General features: G+C 38.7%; 1 protein-coding gene across 2 annotated transcripts in view; it reads right to left on the bottom strand.

Moving 5' to 3' along the window:
- The window catches only part of DOCK1 (dedicator of cytokinesis 1), a 361,394-nt gene that overhangs the window by 247,851 nt on the left and 98,838 nt on the right, over positions 1 to 14,705 (bottom strand). For both annotated transcript variants that reach the window (XM_082222828.1, XM_082222829.1), the window contains exons 25-27: positions 14,549 to 14,655; positions 9,496 to 9,623; positions 5,816 to 5,911 (exon numbers count right to left, since the gene is read on the bottom strand). In XM_082222828.1, the coding sequence (XP_082078954.1) occupies positions 5,816 to 5,911; positions 9,496 to 9,623; positions 14,549 to 14,655 (331 nt within the window). The remainder of the gene's footprint in view (positions 1 to 5,815; positions 5,912 to 9,495; positions 9,624 to 14,548; positions 14,656 to 14,705) is intronic.

Below are 14,705 nucleotides of genomic sequence, written 5' to 3'. Positions count from 1 at the left end.
CAAAGCCATGAAAGCTCACCATTTGCTTTCTCAGCCACAATATTTTTGTGAGGGTAAGAGGAGCAGAACCATGTATAGGATAAAAGCAACCAGAGTCCTGTTTCATTCTGGAGGAAGGAAAGCAAGTTGGTGACTTTTGCTGAATGCTCTTTCCCACTATGTCACTTGACAAGATGCATTGCAGAAATAGAGACCCTAAGGAAGAGCACAAGAAGTTGCACTGGCAGGCTGGAGGGAGAAGCTGGAATTGGTGAAAATAACTCATTAAACCCTAGTTATTTCTGTGAATGCAATGAGGGGCAAAACTCAGCCCAACCCATAAAATGTCTATCCAAACCTAAATAAAAACAATAGCTTATAAATTTTATTTAATTTCAGGTTCCAAGTAAGTGTTTTTAAAGCTTGTTTTCCATAACTTTCATTTTAATGTAAATATGAACAAATAGAAGGGCATATCCAGCAGTCCATCACGGCTGGTTTATACAGCATCAATACTGTGAAATTTGAATAAATTTCTATTCCACTTAATAGTTTTAACATGTGATAAGCCAATTTGCCCTCCATTGTCAGTTCCCTCATTCATAGCACTAAGATGCAGTGGTTTGAACAATTACACAAGCAGAATAATCGATGTATTGCAAAACAGCTGCAATCGTCTGTGAAGGAAAAGTTATCAGAAAGCACCCTTGCAATATGTCGAACAAATTTCTGTGAAGATTTTGCAACAAAATTCGCCAAAGACATTGTGTGCACAAGTGCCTTCCTCTGCATCTTGCTTCTTCCTCTGTGGGCTATCCTTAGAACCTTACAAAACCAATTTTCTACTCCTTTTGGTAACTTTATGTCCCTTGTGGTTTCCAAGGAATAATGTGATGGTAAATGCTGGATTTTGTGGGTTGAATATGTTGCCCATTCTTCTGGACCTTTCCCCTCCGCCCTTTGAACATCACCTCTCAATTTGCACAACAGTAAGGTTAAAAGGCACAATAGTTAATAATTTAACATTTCTTAACAAATCATTTGAATTATGCATGTCTTTTTGAATAAGTAAATGCTACACGCACCACTTCTATCCTAGGATCAAATTTTCTGTATCTGGAGGAACAAATAGCACCATTCAAACTACATTGTTCTAAGTGTGTTTTAATTCTTAAGGACAACTTGGGATTTTAGAAGTATCAGCTAACTGAGCTTCCAGTCTCTTTACCTTTCTCAATTTTGTTTTTTCCACTGTAATAGTGAAGATCAGTTTGTACATTCAAGTGAGGAGCCCCTGCTGTACCTGGCCATGGCCCACTCCTTGTCCAACATCACATGGCCTATTGTCACACAATGGAACTTGCTGCCCCAGGAGGCAGTGATGGCCACCAACTTGGGTGGCTTTTAAAAAGACTAGACAAATTCATGGAGGAGAGGGCTATGATTGGCTACTATGGTTATGCGCTACCTCCACAGCTGGAGGCAGTAAACCAGTTGCTGGAAATATTGTAAGGCAAGAGTACTCTTGTGCTCATGTTCTGCTCTCTGGTTTCCCGCAGGTATCTGATTGGCCACTGTGAGAACAGGGTGCTGGACTAGATGGGTCATTGGCCTGATCCAGCACATTCTTAAGTTCTTATTAAGGAGCTACACAGGGTTTGGGGAGGACCAGAATTTCCTAAATGCAACCTGAAGCAGGTGGAACATCCAGTCTGGTCATAGAAAAGATTTCCCAAAGTTCTAAGTGCTCTAGATGTAGATTAAGAATTCAACTATGAAAAAGCAAGCTCATAGAATGTTTTGCTTCTTAATTAAATCTTTGGGGAGGTGTTTGTTTGTTTGTTTGTTATGTTCTATATTTTGTGTTTTCATGTTGCAAGCTGCCCTGTGATGTTCAGATGAAGGGCAGTGTATAAATTTAATAAATAATAATTAGAAGAATCAGTGGTCATCTCACATGTGGTGTCATGCAATTGAGCACAAGCTTTCAAGAGATTGCCTGGACCCATCTATACCTATGAGCTTGTCCACCCTAGTGACTGAATCTCATTTATGCCTATGAAAGATTTTGTCACTTTAAGCTCACTACAAGATACCTCAAGATTCTATTGTTTTCCATTTCTAAAGATTACCTTGAAATACAGGGAATTCCCAGCCTCGTCTTTTGAATAGTATGCTTCTAGCTGATTAATTTCTTTTTTGTTATGAAGAATGTTCACAGGACAAAACACTAACTCTGATGTGAAGACACCATCAAGTCTGGGCTTCTACAGCATTACCTTCCTAATCCAGGTGTATAATTTGTTGCCCTAGTTGTCACAGGACTGGAATTATGAGGGCTTTCATTGGAGAAAGGGAATGCCTGACACTGGGAGTGAAAAGAATAGTGTCAGCTGTGGATTTAAAATAAGGCAATGATTATTCTGAAAATGCATCTCACCAGTATCACTTTGATGTTATCCTACAGCTTTGCATATAGTTTACTTTTCCAAATACGTTAACATTGTGATCCTATACATATATACTAAAAAACAAAAAACAAAACAAAAAAAAAAGATTTCAGTCTGGCTTATTCCCAGGTGAGCATATATAGAATTGCAAGGCCTATTTGTTAGTAAATAGTTGCAAGGTCAAAGTTTCATATGGCATTTTATGGGTGTGATCCAATGCAGATTTTCCTAGGAGTAAACCCTACTGAACTTGAGAGTAATCCCCAATTGGCATTGTGCTATAAACCAAGCTTCTTCCTCCTCAGCCATATCAAGAACTGTCACAAAGCTTCTTGAGGAGAATTTAAATAAAAGATCAGACGCAAAACATGACTTCTCCCTATTCATTTTTCTCTATTTGAATTTTCTTGAGCCTGTACAAGGTGAATCACATTTGTGTAAAGGTACTAGTCTAGCTGCTGTAGATTTAGACATTCAGTTTCATAAGCATTTTACCACCGAATTATGCTGTATCAGTTTAGTGTCAAATCCAAATTCGGTGATGACCCCACTCCAAAATGGGAAAAAGAGAGAAGGGGAAAAAAACACTAAAAAATAAATATTAACACATAAAGTTCAATCTGCCATTGGTGCATGAAAGGGAAGATGATGCAAAATAAAGTATCTTCGCAGTGCAGTTTTACTACTTTATTGACACTATAAAAGTGAATCATCTTCGGTTGACTGGAATGAGTTCTCTCAGAAATTCAGTGAATCTTAAATGGTAAGTGTCCCTTTAAAAATTCTTGGTACCGGCAGCATTCATTAAATAATTATAATATGTTCAAATGCAATGCTTTTATAATGCCATGTTCATGTTCACAGTATTCATTTTTAATACAATGTACTTGTTTGGCCAGCGTTCAAATACAAATTTACTGGATTTGAGACAATAAAAGAAAAAGACTGTGAAAACCATCAAATTTTCAGAATAGATCAGAATAAATCATTTAAGAAAGACAGTAACTACAAGGCCAGGTAATATATTGCCCCCCTATAGCTACAAATAATATTATGCATGTGGGGAACAAGCTAAAAAGCAAATAATAATAATAATTATGAACAACCATTTAAATACTTTATCTGCTGTAACCTTTTGTCTTTGCTGTATTGATTAGTACATGTCCCATTGCTGACATCTCCAAAAAGGAAAACATCTAAATAATGCATCTCATTTAGGTAAACAGGTTTTCGTGAGTTGCTTTTCCTAGGCTTAAGGACATTTACTTTAAAATGAATGAAAATAATGTAAAACTATATTTATAAAAGAAAGCTATGACAAACCAACAAAAATATAGCAACTAAGAAAAAAGTCCCTCATCAGATCAGCCTCAAAATGCCACCTATAATACTCAAGTCAGAAGATATCCTTTCTTTAAAGTACACATTCATAAGTCTATGAATCTATACTTTAAAAACCCCAAACATAATGCTAATGTCAGGCCAACATGTAGCGAAACTGGGCTCAAATTGTAAACTTAGCACCATCTCAGGATACTTCTGATTGTAAGATACTCAATGTATTTTTGCTGATTATGTCAAAACAAAATTGTTTATATATTTGAAGGCCACGTTTGTTTGTTTGTTTGTTTGTTACGCTAAAATTAATCTGGTCATAAAAGAGCTGCTTATATGCAGGAATTAACTTTTTTCCTGTTATATATGTGCTTGCTCATCTTAGCTTTCTAACCAGGAAATTCTTTAATAGGCCAACAAATGATCATCTTTTTGCACGTGGATCAAGCCAGATTCAAGACATTGACAATATGCCCTATTCTGTCCTTTATGCAACTTTATCTAGGGATAGATTCCTCTATTCATTTCATAATTTTCCAGGTCATTCAGATTATTTCAAAATTAGATGGTTGCTGACCAACTGTTGCAACAAGGTATACAAGCTAAAAAGCAAATAATAATAATAATTATGAACAACCATTTAAATACTTTATCTGCTGTAACCTTTTGTCTTTGCTGTATTGATTAGTACATGTCCCATTGCTGACATCTCCAAAAAGGAAAACATCTAAATAATGCATCTCATTTAGGTAAACAGGTTTTCGTGTTTGTATACAAGGTATACAACAAGGTATACAAGAAGAAAGTTACATTCATTGGTCCAAAACAGTGTTGACTGCCAAGGGAATTTAAAAAAATTAAATAATTTGGGAATTTTTATGTTTCACAGCTGGCATTTCTGAAAATGGGTATTTAACTTGCTCTTTGATTATTTTTGTGAGTTACAACATAAGCACTGGCAACAAACAATAAAGGTCTGAGCAAGCTCTTGTCTTTTTCTGTCCATCTGTCATACAGACAATTCCAGGCCATGTGGGTTGGATAGGTAAATCTTGTAGGACCTACAGAACAGAGAACTTTCTGCTCACTTCCTCTAGAGGTCATCATTCCAGAGACTCAAAAGAATGCAGGAAAAGCCTTGCTCCCTGCTGTTGCTAACTTTACCTGATACAGTGCAAATATATATGAAGGAGAAACTTAACTGGAATATCTTAAAGGGCATAGAAGTGTGCCATCGCTGTACTTGTCAGCGGTGGCATCTGGACTAGCTATAGATTCCAAGTCCTTTTCAAGGTCATCTTCACATAAAGTATATTACATGGATCAATCCTTGAAATTACAAAAGAGTATATAAGTGGTGGCAAGGTCTCTCTCTGCTCCGAAAAGGGTCAAGCCTCCAAAATAAAAGCAGCTGATATGAGCGTATCTTGGCCACTGTTTGTTTCAGCTTTCCAGAGACAAAGCAGACAAATACTGCTTCTCCTAGAGCAAGCATAACTCCTGCTCCAAGAGTTCTACTAACCAACGCTGCCTCCATTTTATCTAGCATGGATTCAACTTGTTGTTTTAACCTCAGTCACTTCTCCCCAGGCATCAGAAACTGGTTAAGGACTAAAATAGCTGCTCTAGGTTGCTAATAAATAAGCAATAAGTATGGACCATCCAGTTAATCATTAAAGCATTTCTGTGTATATCCAAGAATATTTAGACCACTGAAATGAGCTTAAGATTTCATCATTTAAAGAGAAATGCACCTGAAGTGAGAAGAGACATCTGTCAAAACAAGAGAAACACAACAGAATGTCGAAACAAAATAAAAAAATTCCTTCCAGTAGCACCTTAGAGACCAACTAAGTTTGTTATTGGTATGAGCTTTTGTGTGCATGCACACTTCTTCAGATACTTAAATTAACTGGGCTAGTTCATAATCACAACAAGGATCTTGCACAAATGTTGTGCAGTACTCCACAGAAGAGATGTCCAATAGATTATGCACTTTTGTGAACAGTAACTGCCATAGTATTTTTAGAAGTTTGCCAATAGGCACTTACTATGAGTTCTGAATCACGTCCCATTGATATGACTGTTCTGTTTACTGTCCTCAGTAGCTTCTCCATAATAATCTGTACATGTCGCTGTGTCGGTCCCTATAAACCAAAGCAGAGCAGAAAATTAAAGGAAATCATTGAAAAACCAACCTAAGGCTACTCCAGAAGTTTGTTATAAAAACTGTGTACCCTTAAAGCAGCAATTGTGAATACAGTGTCAAATAATTTAGATTAAGAACTAATTTGAATTGTTGAGTTACTGTTCACTATGGGAAGTCCAGTAAAACTTACCAACACTGTTGTAAAGACAAACTGATTAAGGTTGCGTACAAGGCCTTGCATCTAAAGCAGGCATAGGCAAACTCAGCCCTCCAGATGTTTTGGGACTACAACTCCCATCATCCCTAGCTAACAGGACCAGTGGTCAAGGATGATGAGAGTTGTAGTCCCAAAATATCTGGAGGGCCGAGTTTGCCTATGCCTGCTCTAAAGCATTTTACTTCTCCCAAAGAAATCTGAGAACTGTGGTTTACCATTCACAGAGCTACAATTCCCAGGACCCTTAAACTACAGTTCTCAGATTTTGAGAAAGTCTTGTACTTAAAATGTGTGGCATGCATGCAGCCTTAGACTGGGGAGAACTAACTGGCACAGAAGAAAAGGGGAAAGCACGCACACCTAGATACACAGCAAGCACAACTTTGTGCTCGTCTCCATTCCGCTTTTATTTAAGCTGAAATCTTTAATCTCTAACAATCAATCCTGTGCTCCAGCTTCTCCTTTCAATGCCATGGAAGCTGCTATACAACTATTCCATGGTAGAGCCCAACATAAATGATATGTTGCCTTTTGCTCATTTCATTACAAAAGAATGTAAGGGCCTCCAGGAGCAGGCCAATGGCCCATCTAGTCCAGAATCCTGTTCTCACAGTGCCCAATCAGATGCCTGAGGGGAAAACTCGATCAGTATTAGAGCACAAGAGCTCTCCCCACCTCCTGTGGTTTCCAGCAACTTGTATTCAGAAGCATTCCTGCTTCCAACATTTTCCCCTGTCTTTTAAGTCTACACAACTACCTGAGGGGCTTTGGGATCTTCCTGGACTTTGTTTTCAGTCCAGGAAGATCCTTGCCATATCAAATATGCCATGCCAGCTAAGTCATGTGACTCTCAACCATTACATACCACAAAGCAATTCAGTCAGAATTACTTCACAATGTGACTTGTAAAAAAAGAAAAGAAAAAAAGCCACCGTTTGTTGCATGAATACCCAGTAACCTCTGCTTGTGGCAAATGGAAGAAGAAAGATTGACGTAATCTGTCCAGTTTTAAAGCTTATATTTGAATCAACATACATTCTCTGTCTAGATTGATATGCTTCTCTAGTGACTGCATGAACTGACAGTGAAATTTTCAGACTGAAGTTTAACCTTTCAAAAGGCTCCTCTGTCCTATACAGTCAAATAGATTATTTCTTCTGTACATCCATGTGAGGCTCCTCTTTCTGAAACACACATTTTAACAGATTGGCCACAAATGATGATTACATTTCCAACAAAGGAAACATAATGTAAGGGTTGCCTCTTAACATGTCTTTCGCCTCCCCCCGTTTAAGAAGGCACAGAATTAGCTTCATTGGCCAGTGTGGTGTAGTGGTTAAGAGCGGTAGTCTCGTAATCTGGGGAACCAGGTTCGCGTCTCCGCTCCTCCACATGCAGCTGCTGGGTGACCTTGGGCCAGTCACACTTCTGTGAAGTCTCTCAGCCCCACTCACCTCACAGAGTGTTTGTTGTGGGGGAGGAAGGGAAAGGAGAATGTTAGCCGCTTTGAGACTCCTGAAGGGGAGTGAAAGGTGGGATATCAAATCCAAACTCTTCTCTTCTTCTAATAACAACTTCTTTTATCCTGCCCCTTTCCTCCCTGCTCTTGATAATTAAACCTTCAGCCAATAAATACCCTCTACCATTTCCCCAAAAAATCCCTTCAAAGTGTCTCAATTCAGCCTTATACTTTCTTTGACTTCTAAACAGGTATCACTGACAGCTTCCTAATAAGAAGGTCCTCAACTTTGCTATCTCAACAGGTAAGGAAAACAGCAAGGTAATTGGTTGTACCCCCAAAGCATACCTCAGTTCAACTCTCCTTTTGGGGGAGGGAGCAGTGAATTAAGTTCTGCTGTTGGACTGTGTTCATCAAGGCCACATTTATGCCAGAATGCTAGAATATGATCAGACTGAACAGTATCACAGGGCAACTTGTACATCTTGAATGGTACGGAGTAGATTTAAAACAACTGTCCCCTAACCTTTATGAGCTAGTGAGCCAATAAGGTACATATAAAACTTCCAAGCTGAATAAGCACAATAGTCTTTTCATAAAAAAATAAATTTGCATAATGGGAATTTTGGAACAATGGAAATATAACACAATAAAAAACTCACCAACAGTTACACCCGTGGACCTACATATATAACTATTTAAAAATCCCAATTGTAAACTATATGCCATATCCTACTGATTCAGTGACTCAGAACATTCCATGTTACTGTTATGCTTAATTCAAAGGGAAATCAACCTCAGGTCATAGTTCTCAAAGAGCACTGCCAGTCCTATTGTTTTCACTTGGCTGTTTGAACAGGCATCTATGCTAAACAAATTGTTTTAAGATGGTAACATGGAGTTTTGCTGTGCATTATAAATTCCTGATAAATAATTCACACTACCCATCCAGCATTCTGACTTTCGCCATATGTAAAATAATGCTTGTGGCTAAGAAATTTTGTTTTTATTTTCCAACAGCTATCCCTTTTCGAATGTGAAGTCAAAGCGTGGACAGACATCCTATAGTGAGACTTTAAAATGAGCACACGCAGAGTTCAAACAAACCTATTTGCTGATAAAACAAAATTAAAGCCATCTTCAGAAGACTGTATACACAAAGCACTGAAGGCCTCGTCTTGCAGTGCAGCATGGATATAATGCAGCAGTCCACACTGCAAAGTTATTCATTCCTACACTGACAGAAACTGGGAACGAAGTCAAGAAGCAAGCTCAACTCCTGGGCATTGTTTTATTAGATGAGGTTCTTATTGAGTTTTCTTTTTATGCCTCTTAGGAATGCAAATGTGTCAGGGATGACAATGTGAAAGTAAGCAAGTGCCTACCCAGCACTTGAACTGAGCTGGGAAGCAAGGCAGCCGTGTATTCAGACCACTGAGCAAAGAAGTAGGTACTATTTGTAAGAGCCCAGTCTGCATCTGGTCAAACTGAGGAGACCAGAGCCAAAAACTTTATAGGACCAGGTGAAACTAGTCTCGGCATCACCTGACTCCTACCAAGACAGTAGTTTAAATATTGTTTGTTAGCAGTCTTCAGGGGTGGTGTTTAAATGCAGCAGAGAAGCCCCACAGCTTCCTCCTTTTGTAAAGTGCCGCAGCAGCACAGGGAATTAAAGTGCTTGCATCCCACTTACCGGCTCCCGATCTCCTACCTACTGATAAATTGTGTGATGTATAAAATAATAAAAATGAAATACTTGTCACAATGACAACTTTTAGCTTTTCCCCTTCTAAAATAGAACCCTAAGGCAAGAAGAAGCTCTTCTTCTTTTAGCCTTATGCCCACTCACAGCAGTATTGAAAACTTTCAAGATTTCAGTATTAACTATACACACTTAATTACTAACCACATCTTTCCTGTAAAGTACTTCCAGGATGTTGCTGACCAATTGGCAACAGGCTTCCAGGTCTTCCTGCCGTTCCAAATGGTACTTCAGCTGATCTGTCATCATTGGCAGCAAAATCTCTCTACAGTCTGCATATTGAACAGGGAAAAAGTAATTAAGTACTTAACCTTGAAAACACAAAGCTTATGACAAATTTCCAAACTGAAGCCAAACGTGTTTGTGTTTAAAGTGCATGATCCAGGCAATGTCTGGTGGGTAGTCTCTGTGATTTGTGACAACTCTATTTTATTCTTTCATAATTATATATTTGTGTTTCAAGAGGCAAAGCCATTTTTTACTTCATTTTGAGTAAATAAATATCCTAGTCATATTAAATTATCATTGCTAATTCCCCAAAATGCTCGTGTGATATTGCGTGTGCTTTGCAATTTTTGGTTAATTTCACCCACTGATGCAAGGTTAAATTGGTGTTTCAAATATCATCTTGCCCAGTGGAATTACGTCCATGGTGCAGAATGATTTCCAGTAAAATTTCCCAAATTAATACTTGCAAAACATACATGTAAAATATGGATTTATGTCTATATTTGCAGATACTAAGTCACTGAACAGGACTGCAAATGTGTCACAAGTTATAACCACATAACTCCCTGAATACTTCTACATTACAGCCCAACAATTAATTATCTACAAGATGTGGTTATAGTGCAATCACATTTGGAATAATTTCTGGAATGATTTTAAACTGTGGTGGATGGAATGGTTTAAAATAATTTTCTGTATTTATATTCTTTTTCTGTTTGGCGTTTTTGAGGCCAAACATTATTGTTTTGCCTGCAATACATGTCAGTTGAATCAGAAGCAACCAGTTAGAAATGCAGGATTTTTGCCCTTCCTCAAACACTCTCCCCATTTTTTCCTGAGTGTCTTCTCTCTTTGCTTGGTTATCCAGACATCATGATAAAGAAATGGTACATCCCCAAACTATAGTCATATGCATGTCACTACAATGATTAATGAGTGACCTTGAAAAAAATCTGTTGCCTATAGGATTATGCACTTGTTCACAATACCAAGGCTGAAGACAGCTCATAAGTATGAGACAATAACCACAAGCAACAATACTTCAGCATCTGTTCATCTTCTGCTGCACAGATCTAACCCAAGATGATTAATGTCAGGTGAACATGTGCAAGAATAAAGTATTAATCTTTTTTAAACAGATGCTCAGCAGGGCACCATTAACTAAGCAAAACTGTTCAGAGCAACACAGCCATGTTAAAGCAAAATGTAAGCACTCTGATGAATCTGAACTTAAAACACTTTATGAACAACATCTTCTAAGGGGGTCTAATATTTTGCTAGCCATGTTAAATGTGTGACCCACTGAACCATGTTGAATGTTCCCTCTGCCATCAAGAGCACGCTAAAATATATGAACATTTTTAATGAGGACTAAAACAGCAAGAGCTTGTTCTCCAATATTTTATGGACAAGTAATTTTCAAATGCTTGGATTTTTTGTAATCTGAAAACACTGTCCATGTGCATCTGCTTAGTTGCAACCTGATGGCCAAATGAAGATTCAGACACATAATAAGCTAGGTGCAACTAAGTTAAAGGTAAAGGGACCCCTGACCATTAGGTCCAGTCATGGCCAACTCTGGGGTTGCGGCGCTCATCTCGCTTTATTGGCCGAGGGAGCCAGTGTACAACTTCCGGGCCATGTGGCCAGCAAGACTAAGCCACTTCTGGTGAACCAGAGCAGCACACGGAAACGGCGTTTACCTTCCCGCTGGAGCGGTACCTATTTATCTACTTGCACCTTGACGTGCTTTCGAACTGCTAGGTTGGCAGGAGCAGGGACCAAGCAACGGGAGCTCACCCAGTCGTGGGGATTCAAACCGCCGACCTTCTGATCGGCAAGTCCTAGGCTCTGTGGTTTAACCCACAGTGCCACCCGCGTCCCCGTGGGTCACACCATGATGACTAGTGGATCCAACTGGGATCCACTAGTCAGTGAGCACTCTACATAAGATACTTACTCATAGGCTCAAAGGCAGACATGAAGATTAGAATTTAATCAGGGGGACTGAGCAAGTTTAACTGGTACAGGAGATCTTACTGGGAATTTTTCTGACGAGCTCTAAGATATGCCTACCTTGACTAGAGACCATTAATTGATTCATTCATCCTAAGTGCATATTTAGGATAAAGGCTTCTAACAACTGGATAAGGCAATTTATCATTTTACCAATCTAGGTCTAGATCTCCATAATATAGAATTGCCATGACTGACCAACCAAGGGACTTTGCATAGTGTACTGAAGACTCAAATGAGGACAAGGTTCAGGCTACTTCATCAGTACCTTATTCAGGGCCTTCCTACCTGAAAGACACAACTCTTGTTTCCATCCTCTTACTAAAAAGGATAAGTCCCCTGCAATAACTTGTAGCTGACTTAGCAGAGCCCATGGGAACTATCTGAGGTCCTGCATGTTCTGTGCTCAACACAGACGGGAGACTGCCTCTTTCCCCTACAAGCCTTGTGCCCAGAACTCACCAAGAATGCAACAAATAATCTAGAAAATTCAAGATACAGGAAATATTGTCATGGTTCCAATACCATAATACCGTATTCATAATCATCATCATCATCATAAAATCATTCCAAACGGTCCTCCCAGTATGAACATTTTTTTGGATAGAAGTTCCTTTTTTAATTTTCTTTTTTGGAGTGGAGGGAGGTATTTTTACTGAGGCATCTTCCCAAATATCTGAGCATAATTGAAATGCAATTTTTAAAAGAATTAAGAATTCTGTTGAAACTGGAAGACAAACATACTGCCATTTATAATTTCACAGCGTACTACATCCAAGCAGAATACTAAGTTTTAAGCTGACATTGGTAGGGGTATTTGTGCCTTGCACATCTTTCAACATCAAGGAAGCCTATTTATCACAGTCCTAACCTGTGTTCCGGTCACCAGCTCCACTTGATTCATTTTTCAAATATGCTGACTTCACCTCTAAGTAAAGTCCACAGTGAAGAAGAGAAAAATCTTTTACGAAACTTTCAGACGCTTAGTTCCGTTTTGACCTTTTCCACAACCAGACACATACAAGTTACAGGGTGTGGGAATAATCTATAATTCAATGTATGTAATCCATATTAAAGTCCCTGCCCATATAACCACAACGTTCATCTCTCTGAACACTCAATTACCAAAATGTGCTCATTATTACTATTATTACATTGGTAATTTTGGGGTGTCAATACAAATCCAGAATCTTTGCTGGCATGATCATAAGCTTTATAAAAAAATGTATTCACTATGGCAGGTCACAGCGAATACTGAACTTCAGCTATCTGCCTCCACATAGTTTATATGTGGTACTATAAACAAGAAATTATAGGGAGAAAGAATTGCACAAAAACAGAAAAAGAGAGAGGCTTTGTACTATTACATTGTCATAACTTATGTCAGAGAGTGGCCGTTTATTCTTACCTATAGCTAGATATCCATATATGTTTTACACAAAAGGAAAACGTTGAAGCTCAAAACCTAGTGCAGGATTTTATTAAACTGTAAAAATAGTTTTATGGGTCCTCAAAATCACTAACAGCCTGAAAGCATGCATGACTCAATGTACCTTAAATTCAATGAAATGTATTCAAGAACTCAGCTTGAGTCACCCAATGGAAAAGAACAATATTGTTGGACTGTGTAGTGCAATCATACTGCACAAGCAAAGTGTAGCATTAGGTACAGCACTGCACACACACACCCCGGAACACTGAAAAGAATCACCAGGCATTGCCTCTCATAGCAAATTCAAGTGGCTATGCATCTCAGAGTTTTGAAGCAAAAAGGGCTGGCCCAAATAAAGGTAGTGGTTTCTACACAGTCAAGGGAATATAAATTAAAAAAGGGAATACCATGGCTGACGATACTGAAACCCACAGAGAAGATTAGCGGGCTTGTGCTTCCCCTGTTCTTTTTCTGGCAGAGGCCATTCCTTGGGGCAACAAAAACAGCTTCAGCACCAAAAACTAAGCTAAATCCAGATTGAATTGAAAGTAGATAATCGTCCACAAGATCTTGGGAGTTGCAGAGCAACCACCTACTTTGAGCACCTTGCTCAGAAAGGGAATGTTTACAAGTAGCTAATAGTTATCACAATCTTCCAGGTCCAGAGAATTTTCAGAAGAGGTCTGACAAGTGCTGAAAACAGCTACAGCAGCAACATCAAATGTCTGGGAAGTGGACATTTTCCATCTTTTTGTCCCATCCTGAACTTACATAAGTCACCACTGCCTCTTATGTGTTGCTTTTTTTCACCAGCAGCCTCCTACTGTCAGGCACAAAGGTATGAATATATATATATTTAAAACAACTAACTTCCGAAAGGGCTGTTGAGACTACACTTCTCGCAAATAGGGCGTAGCTAATCAATTCCTGCCTGCTCCATGTTGTAAGGCAAGAGGGACAAGGAGAAAGCATACAGAAGGAGGCCATATTTATCCAAGAACGTCATTCATCTAACAATACAAGACAAGGTTATGGACACATCTGCATACTGACCCGTTATCTTGGCTGGAGCAGCTTTTATCCCTGAAGTGCTTAGCAAACATACCACTTCATTCCTCCACAGTTTCTTTGTACTGTGCAATTAAATGTATAATTTAATTATGGGATGCCACAAACCCAAATATGGTTTTCATGTCGGATTTGAAGGCAAACCATACTTTGCCCAGTTAGGCTATAAGACAACTGATCAAAGAAATAGGTAGGAAACGGAAAGAAGGATGTGAGCCTAAGGACAGCCAAGCTAGGCATCACTTTACATGTGGACCAACCAGATAGTTCTGTAACTTTTATTCTACAAATATATATACATTTGCACTTGCAATGAAGGTTGTGGATCCTTGGCTACAACCTCAACTGCTATCTGCAGCAAGGAATAGCTGGCCCTGACAAAGATTGGCAGATAGCAAATAATGAGACAATTTAATGATTCTTTTAAGATTCTGTGATTTATTTTTTCCTTACCATGCTGAGTGAAAAGGTCGCTGTGAACTATTTCAATCAAACAATATAGCTTCTGAATTGTGAGACGGCCCATTGGAACATTCAGTATAAAATCTGTGAATAGCTTGCTGGGGCGGGAGGGGGAAGAAACAAAAAGAAAATTAACAGAACGAAGGAG

Source organism: Podarcis vaucheri, assembly GCF_965113315.1.
Source record: "Podarcis vaucheri genome assembly, chromosome: 5".
In the NCBI taxonomy this organism is placed as follows: domain Eukaryota; kingdom Metazoa; phylum Chordata; class Lepidosauria; order Squamata; family Lacertidae; genus Podarcis; species Podarcis vaucheri.
Note: the sequence above shows the minus strand (reverse complement) of the source record. Positions and strands in the feature narration are given on the sequence as shown.